We start from the raw sequence: 19841 nt of genomic DNA, 5'->3' as shown, positions 1-19841 counted from the left end.
TTTTTCACAGAACTAGAACTATAATTATATAATTTGTATGGAAACACAGAAGACCCTGAACAGCCAAAACAATTTTGAGAAAGAACAACAAAGCTGGAGGTGTCACGCTCCTTGATTTCAAACTGTACTACAAAGCTACAATAATCAAAACAGTATGGTACTGTCATGAGAACAGACAAATAGACCCATGGAACATAATAGAGAGCCCAGAAATAAACCCATGCACTTATGGTCAATTAATCTATGACAAAGGATGCAGAATATACAATGGGGAAAAGACAGCCTTTTCAATAAATGGTGTTGGGAAAACTGGACAGCTACATGCAAAAGAATCAAACTGGACTACTGTTTCACACCATATATAAAAATAAATTCAAAATGTAGTAAAGACTTAAATATAAGACCTGAAACCACAAAACTTCTAGGAGAAAACATAGGGAATATGCTCTTTGACATTGGTCTTAGCAATTTTTTTGGATATATCTCCTCAGGGAAGGGAAACAAAAGCAAAAATAAACAAATTGGACTACATCAAACTAAAAAGCTTTTGCATAGCAAAGGAAGCTGTCAATAAAATGAAAAGGCAGCCTACTGAATGGGAGAAGGTATTTGCAAATGATACATCTGTTAAGAGTTAATATCCAAAATATATAAATAGCTCATACGACTTAACATCAAAAAACAACTCAATTTAAAAATGAGCAGAGTACCTGAGTAGACATTTTTCCAAAGAAGACATACAGATGGCCAGCAGGCACAGGAAATGTTGTTCAACATCACTAATCATCAGGGAAATGTAAATCATTTGAATTCTTGTTGGTAAGTTTTATGAGTTCTTTAAATATTCTGGCTACAAGTTCCTTATTGGATATGTCATTTACAATTATTTTTCTCCCAGCATGTGGCTTGTCTTTTTACTCCCCTGTGTTCTTTGGTTGTGCTAGAGTTTTAAATTTTGATGATATCCAAATTACCTATTTTTTCATTGCTTGTGTTTTTCTGTCTTGTATCTAAGAAGGCTTTGCCTAAACTAATGTCATGAAGATTTACTCCTGTGATCTATTCAAAGAGTTTTATAGTTTTAGCTCTTACATTTAGCTCTCTGATCCATTTTTTAGTTAATTTTTGTTTATGGTGTGAATTAAGGGTCCAACATTGTTCTTTTCCTTGTGGGTGTTCAGTTGTCCCAACACTGTTGTTGAAGAGATTATATCCTTTCCCCTATTGAATGGTCTTTGAACCCTTATTGATAATCAACCAAATATATTATATATATTATTTTTAAGCTTTTGTTTTCTTTTTGCCTGATCATTTTTTTTCTGTTCCTCCTTACCTACCTTCTTACGGATTATTTTAATACATGTTTTGAATTATACCTTAATTTATGCACCATGTAAACATTTTTTTCTGGGAGCTTTCAAGATTTTATGTTTGGTTTGCAGCAATTTGTCTGTGATATTCCTAGGTGTGGTTCTCTTTATTTTCTTCCAAATGGGAATTCTCTGAGCATCTTGAATCTGTAAATTTATGTATTTCACCAAATTTTGGTCATTATTTCTTCAAAAAATTTTTCTGCCCCCTTTTCTCTTCTTTTCTGGAACTCCAGTTACACACATGTCAGACCTTTTGATATTGTCCCACAGGTCCCTGATGTTTTATTCATTTTCTTTTCAAAAAGTTTTTAAATCTTTTCTTCAGATAGATCAAATGAAATTAGCCAGTTTTCAAATTCACAGACTCTTATCTGTCAGCATCATTCTGTTATTAAGTCCATGTAGTAGATGTTTTAATTCAGATGTTGTATTATTCAGTTCTAAAATTTACATGTGGTTCTTTTTTATAGTTTCTTTTATTTTTGGCTGAGAGTTTCTATCCCTTCATTACAAGCATATTTTTCTTTACCTCAATGCATGTAGTGAAAATAGGTGCTTTAAAAATGTTGTCTGGGGCTTCCCTGGTGGCGCAGTGGTTGGGAGTCTGCCTGCCGATGCAAGGGACACGGGTTCATGCCCCAGTCCGGGAAGGTCCCTCATTCTGCAGAGCGGCTGGGCCCGTGAGCCATGGCCACTGAGCCTGCACGTCTGGAGCCTGTGCTCCGCAACGGGAGAGGCCACAACAGTGAGAGGCCCGCGTACCGCAAAAAAAAAAAATGTCTGATAATTCCAACATCTGAGATATATAAGGGCTGACCTTACTTGATTGTCTTTTTCCTTTGATAATAGGTCACATTCCTGGTCCTTGTTACATTGAATAATATTGAATTGAATTCTGAAGAATGTGAATATTATGTTATTCGGACTCTAGATTATATTTCTCTAAAGAATGTTGATTTGGGGTTTTTTTTAGTAGGCAATCCATTTAATTGTGCTCAGATTTCAAACTCCGTTCTTTGATAGTTCAAACTTCAGTTATTTTAGCTCTAGATGTAATGCTGGGAGTTTCTCTTGCACATGTGAAATTCAGGGGTAATCCACATATTTGGGTAGAGCTTATAAAGTTTTGTGCTCCTCTTCTCTGATTCTCTCCTTTCCAGGATTTCCTCTTCACCTTCTGGTGGCAGTTGATTCCCCAAACTCTGTCGTTTGGTTCTTCAGGGCAGAAAGACTGAGCGATTTCTTTTGGGGTTTTAACTGCCCTGTATGGTAAAGGCTGTATTGTAGCATACCCTCAGGCTAGATGCCATGAAAATGGGAAACTCACCCAGTACAGTTTCTTTCTTTCCTCCCCTCCAACATCTGCCTCTACAGTACCTTTGGATAGTTGGTTTTTGTATTTTGTCCAGAGTTTTAAATTGCCACCTATGAGAGGAACAGGTTGATGTAATAGGAGTTTACTTAGCCATTATCAGAAGCAGAACACAGTGCTCAATATTTTTTAATAAATAAAAACATAGCATGCTTAGGCATTCCCTGGCAGTTCAGTGGTTAGGACTCCACGCTTTCACTGCCACAGCCTGGGTTCAGTCCCTTGTTGGGGAACTAAGATCCTGCAGGGTGCATGGCACAGCTATATATATATGGCATGCTCTGTATATAAGTAAGCTTTTTCTATAAATGAGACATTATAATAGGTGCAATACCTATTCACATTTTAAACCTTATTAAAACATTTTAGAGCAAGAGGTATTAAAATGCAAATATTTTGGTACAACTACTTACCTATCCTTCAGCTGTTATTATTCAAAGCTTAGTCTAACCCTGTCTTCCAAGTCTGAGTATAACTTACTGTGAAGACTTTCATGGTTTCTAGGGCTCATTTTTGTGGCTTGAGATAGTTAACTAGTGTTTATTTTAGCTAACATTATTGACCACCTATGTGTCAAGCACGGTGTTAGTTCATAATATATAATACTTCATATAATCCTGATAACCATATAAGGAAGTTATTATTATTCTCAGTTTTCTGATGGGGAAATTTAGGCTCAAAGTGATCAAATAGTTTCTCTAAGGTCACACATCTGAACTGGGATTGTAACGGTGATCTGTCAGAGTACAGTGCCCATCAAATGCATCTTCCATTCAATCACTGAGCTCTCTGTACTTGGAAAATCTTTAATTTTCTGTCAACTAATAAGAGGAATAGTTTCATTAGGACTCCCTAGATATTCTTGTCAGATAACTATCTGCTTTATTTTCTTTCCCCTACTTCCAGGGCTTTCTTGCATCATATCAAAGCAGAAAAAAAAACAAACAGAAAAATTATGCAATAATATAATGACATCACTTTGAGCAAAAGTCCAGAAGTCATCTTATTCTAAATATTAAAAAAATTGCAAATCCATTTTACTAATCTGTAATAAACTTTTCCTGCTGCTTCTTGCTATCAGCCTTAGAAAACAACATCATCTAATATAATATAAATAGTGAATACTAGATCTCATGTGACCTTGGACAAATCTTATCTTTATGTTCCTTATCTATAAAGTAAGATAATAATTAATAGCTGTGCTACTTACCTCACAGGGTTATCAGATAGAGGGTCAATGAGATTGTGTATATGAAAACACTTATAAACTTCAAATCTCTATTTGAAGTCAAGAGATCACAATCATGGTGTGTAAAAAGTTGACCTTATGAACCAGCATACACAAGAATTAGATCATTGTTCTGCTCTCTGGTACTAACAATGAGTTAAAGTATTATGGAGACCTGATTTCAAAACCACTCTGCTATTTATAAACTCTGTGGCAGGTTTAACCTAAGTTTCAGTTGCTGCACATGTGAAAGGAGGCTAATACCACCTTCCCTTCTGGGGTGATGAAAGGATTAAATGAAATAATATTTGACCAAGTGCCTAACACAGCACTGAGGGCTTCTGGAAGTGACAGTGAGTGTCAAGACCCTGGTGAAAACTATGCTTCCTCACCCATTTTTCCCTGTGCGCATGGCTCCTTGAAGCCTGGGATGAAGGACTATTATATGCATTCTTTCATTTGATTTTCACAATAGCTCTATGAGGTCAGCTAAGCAGATGTTGTTATGCTCATTTTTATATGTGAGAAAACTAAGGGTATTGGCTCTGATTGTGCCATGTACTATCTAACACTAATGAATACTGTATGATGTCCAAAAAAGGTACCATTAAATATTTTTTCTCTTTTAAAAGAATAGCTTTGGGGCTTCCCTGGTGGCGCAGTGGTTGAGAGTCCACCTGCTGATGCAGGGGACACGGGTTCGTGCCCCGGTCCGGGAAGATCCCACATGCCGCGGAGCAGCTGGGCCCGTGAGCCATGGCCGCTGAGCCTGTGCGTCCGGAGCCTGTGCTCCGCAACGGGAGAGGCCACAACAGTGAGAGGCCCGCTACCGCAAAAAAAAGAATAGCTTTGGCAGTATCTATTAAAGCTGAGCATATACATACCCTATTACCCAGCAATTCCATTCTTAAATTTATATCAAACATAGATGAATATATATATATATTCACCAAAAGACAAGTAATAGAATGTTCATATCAGCACTCTTTTCTTTTTCCAGTTTTATTGAACTATAATTGACATATAGCATTGGTATTAGATTAAGGTATACAACATAATGTGTTGATTGATATATATACATGTTGTGAAATGATTACCACAATAGTTAACATCTATTACCACTTAGTTACAGATTTTTTATTTCTTGTGATAAGAACTTTTAAGATCTACTCTATTAGCAACTTTCAAATATACAATGCAGTCTTATTAACTAATTAGTCACCATAGTGTACATTAGGCCTTATCTTTTAACTGGGAGTTTGTACCTTTTGAGCACCTTCACCCATTTCACCCACCCCACAACCCCATCTCTGGCAACCACCAATCTGTTCTCAGTTTCTATGAGTTCAGTTTTTTTATTCCACATATAAGTGGAATCATACAGTATTTGTCTTTCTCTGTCTGACTTATTTCACTTAGCGTAATACCCTCAAGGTCCATCCATGTTGTCACAAATGGCAATATTTCATTCTTTTTATGGCTGAGTAATATTCCAGTGTGTGTGTGTGTGTGTGTGTGTGTGTGTATTACCACATCTTCTTTATCCATTCATCAGTCATGGTTACATAGGTTATTTCCATGTCATGGCTATCAGAAATAATGCTACATTTAACATGGGGGTGCAGGTATCTCTTTGAGATAGTGATTTCACTTCCTTTCAGATATATGACCAAAAGTGGAATTTCTGGATCACATGGTAGTTCTATTCTTCAGTTTTTGAGGGACCTCCATACTGTTTTCGATAGTAGCTACACCAGTTTACATTCCCACCAACAGTGTACAAGGGTTTCCTTTTTTCCACATCCTCACCAACAATTGTTATCTCTTGTCTTTTTGATAATAGCCATTCTGATAGGTGTGAGGATATATCTCATTGTGGTTATGATTTGCATTTCTCTGATGATTACTGACGTTGAGCACATTTTCATGTACCTGTTGTCCGTTTATATGTCTTTGGAAAAAATGTCTACTCAAGTCCCCTTCCCACTTTTTAATTCAAGTCCTCTTCCCACTTTTTAAGGGTTTGTTTTTTGGGGGTTTTCTGCCATTGAGTTGTATGAGTCCTATATATTTTTTGCATATTAACCCCTTATCAGATATATGATTTGCAAATATTTTCTCCTATTCTGTAAGTGGCATTTTCATTTTGTTGATGATTTCCTTTGCTGTGGGGAAGCTTTTTAGTTTGAGGTAGTCTCATTTCTTTATTTTTTATTTTGTCACCTTTGCTTTATTTGTCAAAACAAAAAATCATCACCAAAACCAATGTGAAGGAGCATACACCCTATATTTTCTTATAGGAGTTTTATGGTGTTAGGTCTTACATTCAAGTCTTTAATCCATTCTGAATTGATATTTATGTATGGTGTAAGATAGGAGACCAGTTCAGTTGTTTTGCATGTGGCTGTCCAGTTTTCTCAACACCATTTATTGAAGGAACTTCTTTCCCCATTGAGGATTCTTGCTTCCCTTGTCAACTATTAGTTGACCATATATATGCATGGGCTTATTTCTGGACTCTGAATTCTGTTCCATTGGTCTTATGTGTGTGGTTTTATGTGAGTATCAAAACCATACTGTTTTGATATGATTGCTTTGTAATATAGTTTGAAATCAGAAAGTTTGCTGCCTCCAGCTTTGTTCCTCTTTCTCAAGATGTTTTCGCTATTCTGGATCTTTTGTAGTTCCACACAAATTTTAAAATTGCTTTTTCTATTTTTCTGGAAAATGCCATTGGAATCCTGATAGGGATTACATTAGATCTGTAGATTGCTTTGGGTATTATGAACATGTTAACAATATTATTCCATAAGCATGGAATATCTTTCCATTTATTTGTGTCATCTTCAATTTCTTTCATCAGTGTCTTATAGGTTTCAGTGTACAGATCTTTCACCTCCTTGGTTAGATTTATTCCTGGGTATTTTATTCTTTTTGATACAATTGTAAATGGGTTTGTTATCTTAATTTCCCTTTCTGATAGTTTGTTGTTAGGGCATAGAAATGAAACTGATTTCTGCATGTTGATTTTATATTTTGCAGTTTAATTTGTTTATTAATTCTAACAGTTTTTTGGTGTAGTCTTTAGGGTTTCTATATATAATATCACATAGTCTGCAAATATAGACAGCTTTACTTCTTCCTTTTCAATTTGCATTCCTTTTATTTCTTTTTCTTGTCTGATTTCTGTGCCTAAGACTTCTAGTACTATGTTAAATGAAAGTGGTGAGAGTGGGCATCCTTGTCTTGGTCCCGATCTTAGAGGAAATGCTTTCAGCTTTTCAGAGTTGAGTATGATGTTGGCTGTAGGTTTGTCATATATGGCCTTTATTATGTCTAGGTATATTCCCTCTATACTCACTTTGTTAAGAGTTATTATCATGAATGGATGTTGGATTTTGTCAAATGCTTTTTCTGCATTTATTGAGATGATCATGATTTTTAGCCTTCATTTTGTTAATATGGTATATCATATTAATTTATAGATGTTGAACCATTCTTGCATACCTGGAATGAATCCCACTTGATCATGGTGTATGATCCTTTTAATGGACTGTTGAATTTGCTTTGCTAATATATTTTGAAGATATTTGCTTCTATATTCATCCATGATCTTGGCCTATAGTTTTCTTTTCTTGTAGTGTCCTTATCGGTTTTGGTATCAGCGTAATGATGGCCTCATTAAATGAGTTTGGAAGTGTTCCTCCTCTTCAAATTTTTGGAAGATTTTGAGAAGGATGGTATTAATTTGTCTTTAAATATTTGGTGGAATTCACCAGTGAAGCCATCAGGTCATAGACTTTTCTTTGTTGGGAGGTTTTTGATTACTGATTTAATCTCCTTACTAGTAATTGGTCTGTTCAGATTTTCTATTTCTTCATGATTCAGTCTTGGTTGGTTGTATGCTACTAGGAATTTTTATCCATTCCTTCTAGGTTGCCCAAGTTGTTGATGTATAATTATTCATAGTAGTCTCTTATTGTCGTTTGTATTTCTGTGCTATCAGTTATAATATCTCCCCTTTCATTTATAATTTTATTTGAGTCCTCTCTTTTCTTGGTAAATCTAGTTATAGGTCATGTCTATTTTGTTTATCTTCTTTAAAAAAACAGCTTTTAGTTTCATTGATCCTTTTCTGTTGTCTTATTCATCTCTGTTTCATTTATTTCTGCTCTAATCTTTGTTATTTTCTTCCTTCTACTAACTTTGGGCTTTATTCCATGAGATGTAACATTACATTGTTTATTTGAGATCTTTCTTATTTCTTAGTGTAGGTGTTTATTGCCATGAACTTCCCTCTTAGAGCTGCTTTTGCTGCATCCCATAAGTTTTGGTGTGTTATATTTCCATTTTCATTTGTCTTAAGATATTTTTTATTTCTCTTTTGATTTCTTCTTTGACCCATTGGTTGTTCAGTAACATGTTGTTTAATCTTCACATATTTGTGGACTTTCTAGTTTTCTCCTTGTAATTGATTTCTAGATTCATACCATTGTAATTGGGAAAAGTAGTTTGATATAATTTCTATCCTCTTAAATTTGTTGAGACCTGTTTTGTGGCCTAGCATGTGATTTGTCTTGGAGAATGTTCCATATGCACTTGGAAAAAATGTGTATTATGCTGCTTTTGGATGGAATGTTATATATATATATATGTATATATATATAAGTCCCTTTGGTCTAATGTATCATTTAAGGCCACTGTTTCCTTATTGATTTTCTGTCTGGATGATCTGTCCATTGAAGTAAGTATGGTGATGATAAACTTCCCTACTGTTATTGTGTTACTGTCAATTTCTCCCTTTATGTCTGTTAATGTTTGCTTTATGTGTTAGGTGCTATTAAATTCAGTGCATAAATATTTACAAATCTTATATCCTCTTTTTGGATTGACCTCATTATCATTGAATTATAATCTTCTTTGTCTCTAATTAGTCTTTGGCTTAAAGTCTATTTTGTCTGATATAAGTTTAGCTACCTTTGCTTTCTTTTGGTTTCCATTTGCATGCAACATCTTTTTCCATCCCTTTACTTTCAGTCTGTGTATGTCCTTGAAGCTGAAGTGAGTCTCTTGTAGGCAGCATATAGATGGGTCTTATTTTTCAATCCATTCCAGCCACTCTATGTCTTTTGATTGAAAAGTTTAGTCCATTTCATGTAAAATAATTAGTGATAGGGACTTCCCTGGTGGTCCACTGGTAAAGAATCCACCTTCCAATGCAGGGGACACCGGTTCAATCCCTGGTCAGGGAACTAAGATCCCACATGCCACGGGGCAAGTAAATGCCCATATGCCACAACTACAGAGTCCACGTGCTCTGGAGCCCATGCACCACAACTAGAGAGAGAAAACCTGCACGCCACAACTAGAGAGAAGCCTGTACACTGAGGCAAAAGATCCCGTGTGCCACAACAAAGATCCCACATGCTGCAACTAAGATCCAACACAGCCAAAAATTAAATAAATAAATAAATATAAATATTAAAAAATAAAATAATTAGTCATAGATACGGTCTTATTATTGCCATTTTGTTATTTGTTTTCTGGCTATTTTGTAATTCCTTTGTTTCTTTCTTCTTCTCTTTGTCTCTTCCTTTGTGGTTTGATGATTTTCTGTAGGTGTTATGCTTAGATTTCTTTTCCCTTGTCTCATGTATCCATTATAGGTTTTCCTTTGTGGTTACCATGAGGTTTATCTAAAACATCTTATAACAGTCTATTTTAAGCTAACACTTAAGTTCAAACACACTAAAGCTCTGTATTTTTACTTTCTCCCCTGTGTTTTATGTTTTTGACCTCACAGTTTACATCTTTTTACCTCGTGTAACCATTAACAAATTATTGTAGTTATAGTCATTCTTACTACTTTTGTCTTTTAACCTTCATACTGAATTTATAAGTGATTACCCACCACCGTTACAACATTAGAGTATTCTGAATTTAATTATGTATTTACCTTTACCAGTGAGATTTATACTTTCATACGTTTTGTTGTTCCTAATTAGCACCTTTTCTTTTCAGCTTATATTGTAGAAGTCCCTTTAACATTTTTTGTAAGGCCAGTCTAGTAGTGATGAACTCCTTTAACTTTTGCATGTCTGGAAAACTCTGTATCTCTTCTTCAATTCTGGATGACAGTTTTGCTGGGTAGAGTATTCTTGATTGGAGGAATTTTTCCAGCACTTTGAATATGTCATGTCACTCCCTTCTGGCCTGAAAAGTTTCTGCTGAAAAATCTACTGATAGTTTTATGAGGGTTCTCTTGTATGTAACAAGTTGTTTTTCTCTTACTTCTTTTAAGATTCTCTCTGTCTTTAACTTTGGCATTTTAATTATATTGTGTCTCAGTGCGGGTCACTGGATTTACCTTCTTGGGAATCCCTGGGATTCCTAGATTTGGATGTCTGTTTCTTTCTCTAGATTAGGGAAGATTTCAGCCATTTTTTTTTTTAAATAAGCTTTCTGACCCTTTCTCTTTTCTCATTCTGGGACCCCTATAATGCAAATATTGGTCTGCTTGATTGAGTCCCATAATTCCCTAAAGCTATCTTCACTCTTTTTAATTCTTTTTTTTTCCTCCTCTGATTGGATAATTCCAATTTCCTGTCTTGGAGTTCACTGTTCCTTTCTTCCACTTTATCTATTCTGCCATTGAATCCATCTGTTGACCTTTTCAGTTCAGTTACTATATTTTTCAACTCTGTGCTTTCTTTTTTGTTGTTGTTGTTGAGAAAGTCACAGTTTAATAGGCAGCATATTTGTAATACTACATACAGTATGTCTGTTTTGTAAACATTGACATCCTACACTAAATGAAATATGTAAGTATATCAAATTTTGTTATTAAAATCAGAATCTGTTAAAGGTCACTTAACACTCAGCTATTAACTGTGAACCTAAATGGCCCAGGGTTAAACTCTGTGCTTTCTGTTTGATACATTTTTTTTAATATTTTCTGTCTTTTTGTTTAAATTCTCACTTTGTCATGCATTGTTCTCTTAACCTGGTGTGAATCTTTTGACCATTATTTTGAACTCTTTATCAGATAAATCATTTAATCTCAGTTTCATTAAGGTCTGTTTCTGGAGTTTTAGCTGTTCTTTTGTTTATAATATATTCCTCTGTTTCTTCATTTTCCTTGATTCTCTGTGGTTTTTCACACTTCTCTCAGTTTTGACAGAGTGGTCTCATGTAGGAGATGAACCTTATTGTTCAGCCCAGCTCTACCTCTTGATTGTCTCTCAAACCTTTGTGATTGTCTAAGGTGCCGCCTTTGTTTTTAGTGGCTCCTAGTAGTCGAGGGTATGTCAAGACCTGTCAGTGTCCCAAAGGGAAGGATCTCAGTCAGCACAGATGCAGGCTGATTGGAAGCCTCAGACAGCAGTTTTTAAAGTATACAAGTAGACCCCTTTTAGGGAAAGACTGGGAGCTGAGGGCTTCTGCTTGGCTTCTTTGCACTAAGCCATGAAGAGATAGCCAGTTAAGAAGTGTTTCTTTGTTTGCTACAGTCCTGTGGATTCTGTAACTCAAACCCCACTGGCTACCAGAGCCATGTGATCAAGGAGGGTGTCCCCTGTGCAGCAGTCACAAAAACCAGGTTACCAAACATGTATACAAGCTCATTCCAGGGAGACACTGGTGACCTGGAGTGGGCCAGAGGAAGAATGTGAAGATGGTGACCACTGGCCTTTCCCATCTCCAGGGAGGATCACAGTCTGTCCATAGCTGTGTGCTAAATTAGAAGCCTGACCCTCAGGCAGCAGCTTTTAAGGTATGCAAATAGACCTCTTTTAGGGAAAGTTTGGGATATGAGTGTTTATGTCTGCTGTCTCTGTGGTAGGCCTGAGGGGGGGGATAGCCACAATAAGTCCTCACAGACCTATTAAGAAGTGTTTCTTTGTTTGGTATAGTCTGTTGGGTCTCATGATTGCAAGCCCCATTTTCTTTCAAAGCTATGTGTTTTGGGGACCCATCCCTCAGGTGGAAGTCTTAAAAGTTGGGACACTAGATGTTGGGTTCAAACCCTTCAGTCCTCAGGGAGAAGCTGGGAGTTGTGAGCTTCTACATGATCATATGTTTATATGTCACTGAATCAGGGGTAGGGCCATGGCAAGATTGTCTCAGCCCTTCTTATACATTCTCATTCACCCAATGTGTAGGAGTCGCTCAGTTAGTTTCTAGATTTCTTCATAGAGAATTGTTCCCTGTGTAACTGTAGATTTGCTGTGTCCATGGGAGGAGGTGAGTTCAGGAGCCTCCTATATTTCCATCATGGAGCAGAACCTCCAGCACTATTTGTAATAGTTACAAACCAGAAATGACTCAAATGCCCATCAACAGAATGGATGAATAAATTGTGGTGGTATAGTCCCACAATAGAATTCTATTCAACATGAAGGATGAATGAACTATTGCCATATAGCACAATGATGATAAATCCCCTAAATATAATGTTAAATGAAAGAAGCCAGGCACAAAAGAGTACATACTGCAGTATTCCATTTATATAAAGTTTTATAAATAAGCAAAACTAATCTTTGCTGACAGAAGTCATGATGGTAGTTATCCTTGGGTGAGGGGAGAGACAATATGGGAAAAGGGGACAGGGAATGTTCTGGGGTTCAGGTAATTATCTATGTATTGACCTGGGTGCTAGTGAAATGGATGTGTTCACATCATGAAAATTCATCAAGCTTATGATCTGTGTACTTTTCTGTATATATAGTGTACTTCAGTAAAAAAAAAAAATTAATTTGCCTTAGGTAAAAAAGAAATCCAATATCTTAGCAAAGCTTTTTCAGTGGCTTCCCACAGTACTTGGAATAAAATCCAAAGTCCTTACCATAGCCTACAGAGCTATACATGATCTGGCCCATGGCTACCCTCCTCCACTTCACTTCTTACCATTATTCCCCTTGGTTACTCAGCTGCAGCCACATGGCCTTCTCACTTGTCTGCAAACATAAAACTACTTTCCACCCTAAGACTTTGTACTTGATGTTCTCTGCCTGGAACACTCTTCTCTCAGCTTGTCACATTGCTGGTTTCTTATCATACAAGTACCAGCTCAAATGTCACTTCTTTAAAAAAAAAAAAGTCCTTCTCTCAACAGTCCTTCTGAAATAGACTTCCCAATATTTTTTTTTATCACTTAACACTATTTTTTTCTACATAACATCTGTAACTAGTTATGTATTTGTTACTTGTTCATCATCTATCTTTCTCAATAGAATGTAAAATCCCCAAAGTCTGGGATCATGTCTGCTGTGTTCACCATTATATCTTTAATGCCTGACACACCACCTAGCACATAGCAAGTGCTCATGTAAATGTTAGGGTTGAATGAATGAATCAATGAAGATTCCTGGGTAAACTCTCTACTAGGCTGTAGCTAGGATTTCTCCCACGAAGGAAAACACCTGAAAAGTTGTAAGTCATCCTATTAAAAAGAAAGCTTTGTTAGTACAAACTCTTGCCAACCTCAGCTTGGTGAGGAGAAAGCTCAGATCTTTCCCCAGTGTTTCTATGAAATTTGGCCAAGGGAATGTTCTTTAGATAAAACATAATATTCTAAGATGGTAGAAACCAGCTAAAACTTTCTTCTATCCCCTATCCTCAGATTTTCCAAAAGAAAACAAAATATGGTCAACAGGCAGTGGAGCTCTTCTCTAAAATCCTATAGTCATGAGAGAACATTATTATTGTTACCTCATCATGGGACAAGTAATAAATATAGGGAAAGCTTATGTAAAATTGCTTAATAAGCAACAGATTTCTTTAACATGTGTTTGAGGAGATCTTTCTTTCTCACAATTTCACCTTAGGTACAACAACTATGACCGGGCTGTCATCAATACCGTACCTTATGATGTTGTCCATCGTTGGTATACAGCACACCGGACTCTAACAATAGAGTTGAGGAAACCTGAGAATGAGTTTTGGGTCAAACTAAAGCCTGGCAGGGTGGGTGCCAAACTCGAAAGATGTCAAGTAAGCTCGTTATACTGAAGCAGTGAAGAATGAGTACTTATTGAATACGTGAGTCAAAATGTTGCAAAGGAAAAAGAGAAAAGAGTCCTGGGTGTTGGCCCTGGTCCTACCACTCACTCACTAAATGACCTAGAAGCAGGCTCTCCCCACTGACTCAGTGACTATTTGTATGATGAGGGGGTTGAAGGACTCCCTTTACCTTCTCTCTTCCCTGGGACCTTGATTCATTAATTATTTCATCCTCATGTCCCTATGGGCTAAGGGTCCTTCTGGCTTTATGATTCCTTTTTTTTTTTTTTTTTTTTTGCTCTTGATATTTCCTCTGGATAAAGAATATCTCTAGCTTAGCATAAGACATAATGAAATAGTTTAACTCTTTGAGAACATATATAATAACAATTAAAGAGAAAGAAAAAAAGAAACCAATGATCTGGTTTGCTTTGATAAGAGAATAATTAATCAAGAAATAAAAGCTCCTCAAAGTTCAGGGCCTGTAACCTGCTGTTACTTTTGTTACTTCCATCTAGCCTACTACAGAGCTACATACATCCTAGTTTCCAAATGTTTGTTTAATCTCAAAAGAAAAACACCTCATTGAATGTAACCAGAGAACAACCTAAAGCTTTTATTTTAAATGATCTCTTCTGATTTAGGGTTCCTTTGGTCTGCCCTTGTTCTGAGTATTTTTTCTCTCTTTTTTTCCCACTCACAGGTCCTATTTATAGACAACTGGCGCGTCCTACATGGCAGGGAATCCTTCACTGGCTACCGCCAACTCTGTGGCTGCTATTTAACAAGGGATGATGTATTAAACACTGCTCGTCTCTTGGGTCTTCAGGCTTAAAATTGACAGCATTGGTATTAGGAACACACCTGACAACCTGGCTACCAGAATTCATATCAGCAGAATAATATTGTGTCAATACGGACTTCAAATTGTCTCCTTACCTCATCACACAAAACAAAAGCCTCCCCTTTCTCTAATAGGGAAAACCTTGGAGAGAGGCTTCTGAGATAGCCAATGTCAGCCATCTAGTATGGTAGCTTTCTTCCCCAAGTTATAACGTGGACTCATTTGGTTTTTGGACCCTTTGATGTAATTGTGGTCAATCTGCCTCAGAAATATAATCACCACATTGATAGAGAAACAATAATAGTCACTAGGTAAAAATTTGTTTCAACAGGATCTGTTAAAAAGAAATGCATTCTAGGAATAACAAAGTCTTAATAGAGCAGAGATTTGCAACATTTTTGGTCTTAAGACACCTAATCACTCTTAAAAGTTATTGAGGACCCCAAAGAGTGCTTGGATGTGGGTCGTGTCTATTGCTACTAATTGTATTAGATATTAAAACTTAGAAATGTTTAAAATTTAAGGACAAAAAAGCACACATCCATCAGCTGTCAGAGAGATGACATCATCACATGTCATGTAGCTTCTGGAAAAGTCTTCTGTACATTCATCAGATAATTCGAGTGAAAAAGGCAATATCATCTTAATGTTGTTATTAAAAATTGTTTTTAATACACAAACCCACTAAATGGATCTCATGGACTGCTCTAAAGGTGTCTTTAGACCACACTTTGAGAACCAGTGTGCTAGAGGATACCTTGGGACAGTCCTTTACATAGGCCTATGGATTAAAGAGTTTAACTGGTACCCTAAATTTTTCTCTGTGGTCTCCTAGAACTACAGATATTGTAGGAATTGCTTCATATTACAAGCTCAGTGATAAGGTGGGAAGTGAATGCAGAGTGTTTTATCTTGTGAGAAGAGTTATCTCTATCTAAGTCATCTCTTGAGGAGTAAAACTAAGAAGTCACAATAGCTCCTGTGGAACAAACCCATCAGTTTTGTAATTCCGTGAGGGATAATTGCAGAAAGTTTTTAGATGTTTCTGAGGTTCCATATAGTAATTCACACACACATGTGCACGTGTGTGTGCATACACACAGAACACAACAGAGGGTACAGAGGGTTAGTCTCTAAGATTGTTCAGGGAGTTCATCACAATCGATAATGTGCCTCCAAAGAACTGGAGATTACTATCCGAACTTGCATTTTGGCTTTTGATGGAATTTAGGATACAATCTGTTTTCCTCCATTTCTGTTAATCGTTTTTTTCCTTTTTCTCCCCCTATCTTAAAATATTATACATGTTAATTGCCAAGATTTGACTGGGTTAAGTATAATACCTTGTTTCTTTTATTTTTTTAATGGCTTTCCTTTATATGTGGAGAGAGAGAAAGGGAAAGGGAGACAGAGATAGAGAGAGGCAGAGAGATAGGTGTGAGGTTTATTTTCCCTTGGCTTTCGTTGAAAGCGAAGCTGTACAATAACCACATTGACTGCTATAAAATGATGAAAGACAGTCCAGGCTAGGATGTGCACAAGAGGAAGAAAGCATTATTAGTGAGGCTGGGAGTCACAAATCAAAGAAAAGTCAGTATTCTGACAGAGAATAGAGCGTAATCTGATGTTTTCAGGAGGTTCCTAGTTCACATTTAATAGTTTATACATTATTTTATTGACCCATCCAGTGCTCCAAAATATGTTCTCAAATATTTCTGCATTTTAATTGTACTATATAGGAATCTTTAGGGGTCTTCCATGAAGTGTGTTTTCCTCTTAGGTCAAAGGATTGATAATTAAGTTCACGTCTTAAAAGAGTATACCCTTTAGCAATTAGAATAGAAAAGTAACAACAAAAAGTAACAACATTTTAACATACCGTCTTTTCTCTGTACTATTATGTACGCTTAAAATATGTTACCATTCCTTAGTCTTCATCAGGATATTTACCTTTTTAGAAGTTTTACCTAAATTAGCCTTGAAAATTACACTATAACTGAGGTCAGCATTGCTTTATGACAAGGAAAGAACATATTCATGGCCCTGGAGAGATAAGGACACAGATCAATCTTATCCCTTACTGAAGGACTCCCTTTACCTTCTCTCTTCCCTGGGACCTTGATTCATTAATTATTTCATCCTCATGTTCCTAAATTTTCAATCATTACTTTTCTACAGTGTACTCTCCTCAGAGGAAGAAAGAGGAAAAGGAATTATTTGAGTGTTGATGATGATCACTGACAACTTTCTATGTGAGAGATTTCTTTTTCACATCTCTTTCTGGTGTCCCTGAAAATGTAAGCATGGGTGTGTGTCAACCAAGCTCACTGTAGAGTCACTTTTACTTTTTGCTATAGTGGGATGGGATCAGTAGAGTCAAGAGCACGGCGCCTAATATGGTGTTATAGCACCTAACATAATCATTTCATAATATGGATTTGTTGTAATGAAAATAAATTAATGAATTCCTTTCAAACAAACTCACCAGAAAATATCACATTCCCTGTATGTCTTTTTGTGTTTGGCAGTTAACTGGTGCTGAATTTTGTTCACCTTCATCTAGAGAGACCAAGCATTCAAGTGTGCGCAAACTGAGAGGGGTTTCCTGGGCTGCAGAACTTATAGTTTTAAGACTGGGAAAGTCCCACACAGATCATGACTGTTGGTCCTTCCTTCTTGCTGCTAGCTGCATTTTGCTCTTCAGTTTTCTCTTCTTCAGTTTAAAATGAAGGCCTTGGACTAAGTAGCATCTAAAGGTTGTGCCATTCTATAATTTTGTTTGGCCTCTCATCGCTTAAGTTTTCTTATATGGGTACAGTAAGGAAAATACCTACCCTACAGGGTTTTGTGACAAATTTCTGATTATTAACTAAGATGTTTGTGGCACATAATAATGACCAATAATAATAGCTAACTCTTACATAGTGCTTGCTATGTGCCAGACACAGTTCTAAGTGCTTTTAATACCCACAGCAACCCTATCCCCATTTTAGAAATAAACAAATACAGACAATGAGAGATTAAGTGGCTTACCCAAGATCACATAGCTAAATAAGTGTCAGAGTTTGGATTAGAACCTTCACAGTCTGGCCACAGAGACAATGCTTTAAAGTAATTTGCCATATTGCTCAATAAATGTTAATTCCCACCCCCCTTTCCCATACTTACACAGTCTAGCTGACCAATCATAGATAATAATCATCTCCACTGTCACAGTGTTTCCCAAAACATCTTAAAAGAACCATGAGAATATCTACATTTGTTTTGCAAATACTCTGCAAAGATCCACAAACACCCCCCCACAACTTTCTGAAAACTTTTCTTCACTTTCTCTAATTTTGTCTCTTTCAAAGGTGGAACCTTGAAGTTAGAAGGAAATCAATCAACCTATTCAGCATATTTCCTTCTTACCACAATCTTACAAAATACCAGTCAGTTGTTAAGATCAAAAGCACCTTACAGGGCTTCCCTGGTGGCGCAGTGGTTGAAAGTCCGCCTGCCGAAGCAGGGGACAGGGGTTCGTGCCCCGGTCCGGGAAGATCCCACATGCCACGGAGCGGCTGGGCCCGTGAGCCATGGCCGCTGAACCTGCGCGTCCGGAGCCTGTGCTCCGCAAGGGGAGAGGCCACAGCAGTGAGAGGCCCGGGTACCGCAAAAAAAAAAAAAAAAAAAAAAAAAAGGACCTTACAGGACCTATTCACATCACTGCCCCAGGAAGCTCTTGGGCATATTGAAGATCCACTCACAGAGCCAGCTGATGGCTCGGCTCAGCTCCTAGTTGTGAGGTCAGCCTGTGTCTGTGCCCTCACCTCTTCAAGATTGCAGCTCACCAGAGCCAAAGATGCTGGGAGATTTGGTAGTAGCTCTTTTTTTCCTGATTTACATTCAGGGGTTGGTGGGTAATTTCATCCTGCTTCTTGGCTTTAAGCAGTGAGCTTCCATCTTGCTCATAGTTCTTTTAGACACCATTGTTTGCTTCCAGTGCAGCAAAAGCCTGCTGCTTCAGCACAGAGACAATTATCCTTTTTGTGTGTATGTTGACCATTCCTTTTTTATTTTACCTTTTTATATTTTGCCATCATTGCTGTGTGTTTGGAGCACAAGGCTAGCCACAGCATGAACTTACTGTAATATCTTGACTGGAAATCTTTTCCATATCGATATTATTCTTCCCTGATTCCCTAAATTGAGTTTGCAAAATATGACTGCACACTTTCTTGATGGATCAGGCTCATCGCTATCATGTCTGTTTTTGTGCCAGACTATGAAACAGTATAAAGTCTTAGCTTGATTAACAGAATCCAAGCTTCCTTTCTCGAAAAAACTAATCAAACATCTCTTACAACTGTGATACGTTGTCTTAAGCCATGTGTGTGTGTATTATATTGATTAATAGTGATGTTCTAACTTTTTCTCTGTGGGTGGATAAGCACGGTAATTTATCGTGTGCACAAGTGAAGATCACAAGGGTCAATGCTATGCACATCTTTGAAGTCAGTGAAGGCTTTTCTGTATTAGCCCCATCATTATCTATGGTCTACCCTTTGCCCCATTGATGGTGGTTAACTCCCTCCAATTCAGGTACTCAGTGTCCTCTCACCTTCTGCTTTCTAGCTCCCTCTCTGATACCTTGACTGAGGCAGCATAGTGTTGTCGGAAGAGCATGGACTTGAACCGACCTTGGCTTGAATTCAGCCTCTGTCTCTCACTAGCCTGGCGAATTTTGGGAAGCCACTTTCTCTCCTTGAGCCTCTGTTTCTTAACCTGCAAAATGGGGTAAAAAATGACATCTGTCTGATAAACCTGTGGTAAAGAATGAAATGAGGTCATATGTATAAAGTGTCTCCCATAGTGAGCAGCACATAATAAACACTCAGTACTTAGTAGTTTATCAATGTCACCAATATCAGTATTTGAACAAATAGCAGAGACCAGGGTTAGCCTCTGTGTTTGATAGAAATCAGCCTTCTACTTAGAGAGAAAGAGCAAAGTTATGGGAGTCAGAGCTGGAGAAGTATGTGGAAT

At 37.1% G+C, this 19841-nt stretch overlaps 1 protein-coding gene across 3 annotated transcripts in view; it reads left to right on the top strand.

Annotated features, from left to right (window-relative positions):
• The window catches only part of TMLHE (trimethyllysine hydroxylase, epsilon), a 68950-nt gene extending 50859 nt beyond the window's left edge, over positions 1–18091 (top strand). For all 3 annotated transcript variants that reach the window (XM_032620148.1, XM_032620147.1, XM_032620149.1), the window contains 2 exons: positions 13798–13936; positions 14676–18091. In XM_032620148.1, coding sequence (XP_032476039.1) covers positions 13798–13936; positions 14676–14807 — 271 coding nt within the window. In that variant the 3' untranslated portion in view covers positions 14808–18091. The remainder of the gene's footprint in view (positions 1–13797; positions 13937–14675) is intronic.
• The last annotated feature ends 1750 nt before the right edge of the window (positions 18092–19841 follow it).

This window comes from Phocoena sinus, chromosome X, assembly GCF_008692025.1.
Source record: "Phocoena sinus isolate mPhoSin1 chromosome X, mPhoSin1.pri, whole genome shotgun sequence".
Taxonomy (NCBI): Eukaryota; Metazoa; Chordata; class Mammalia; order Artiodactyla; family Phocoenidae; genus Phocoena; species Phocoena sinus.
Note: the sequence above shows the minus strand (reverse complement) of the source record. Positions and strands in the feature narration are given on the sequence as shown.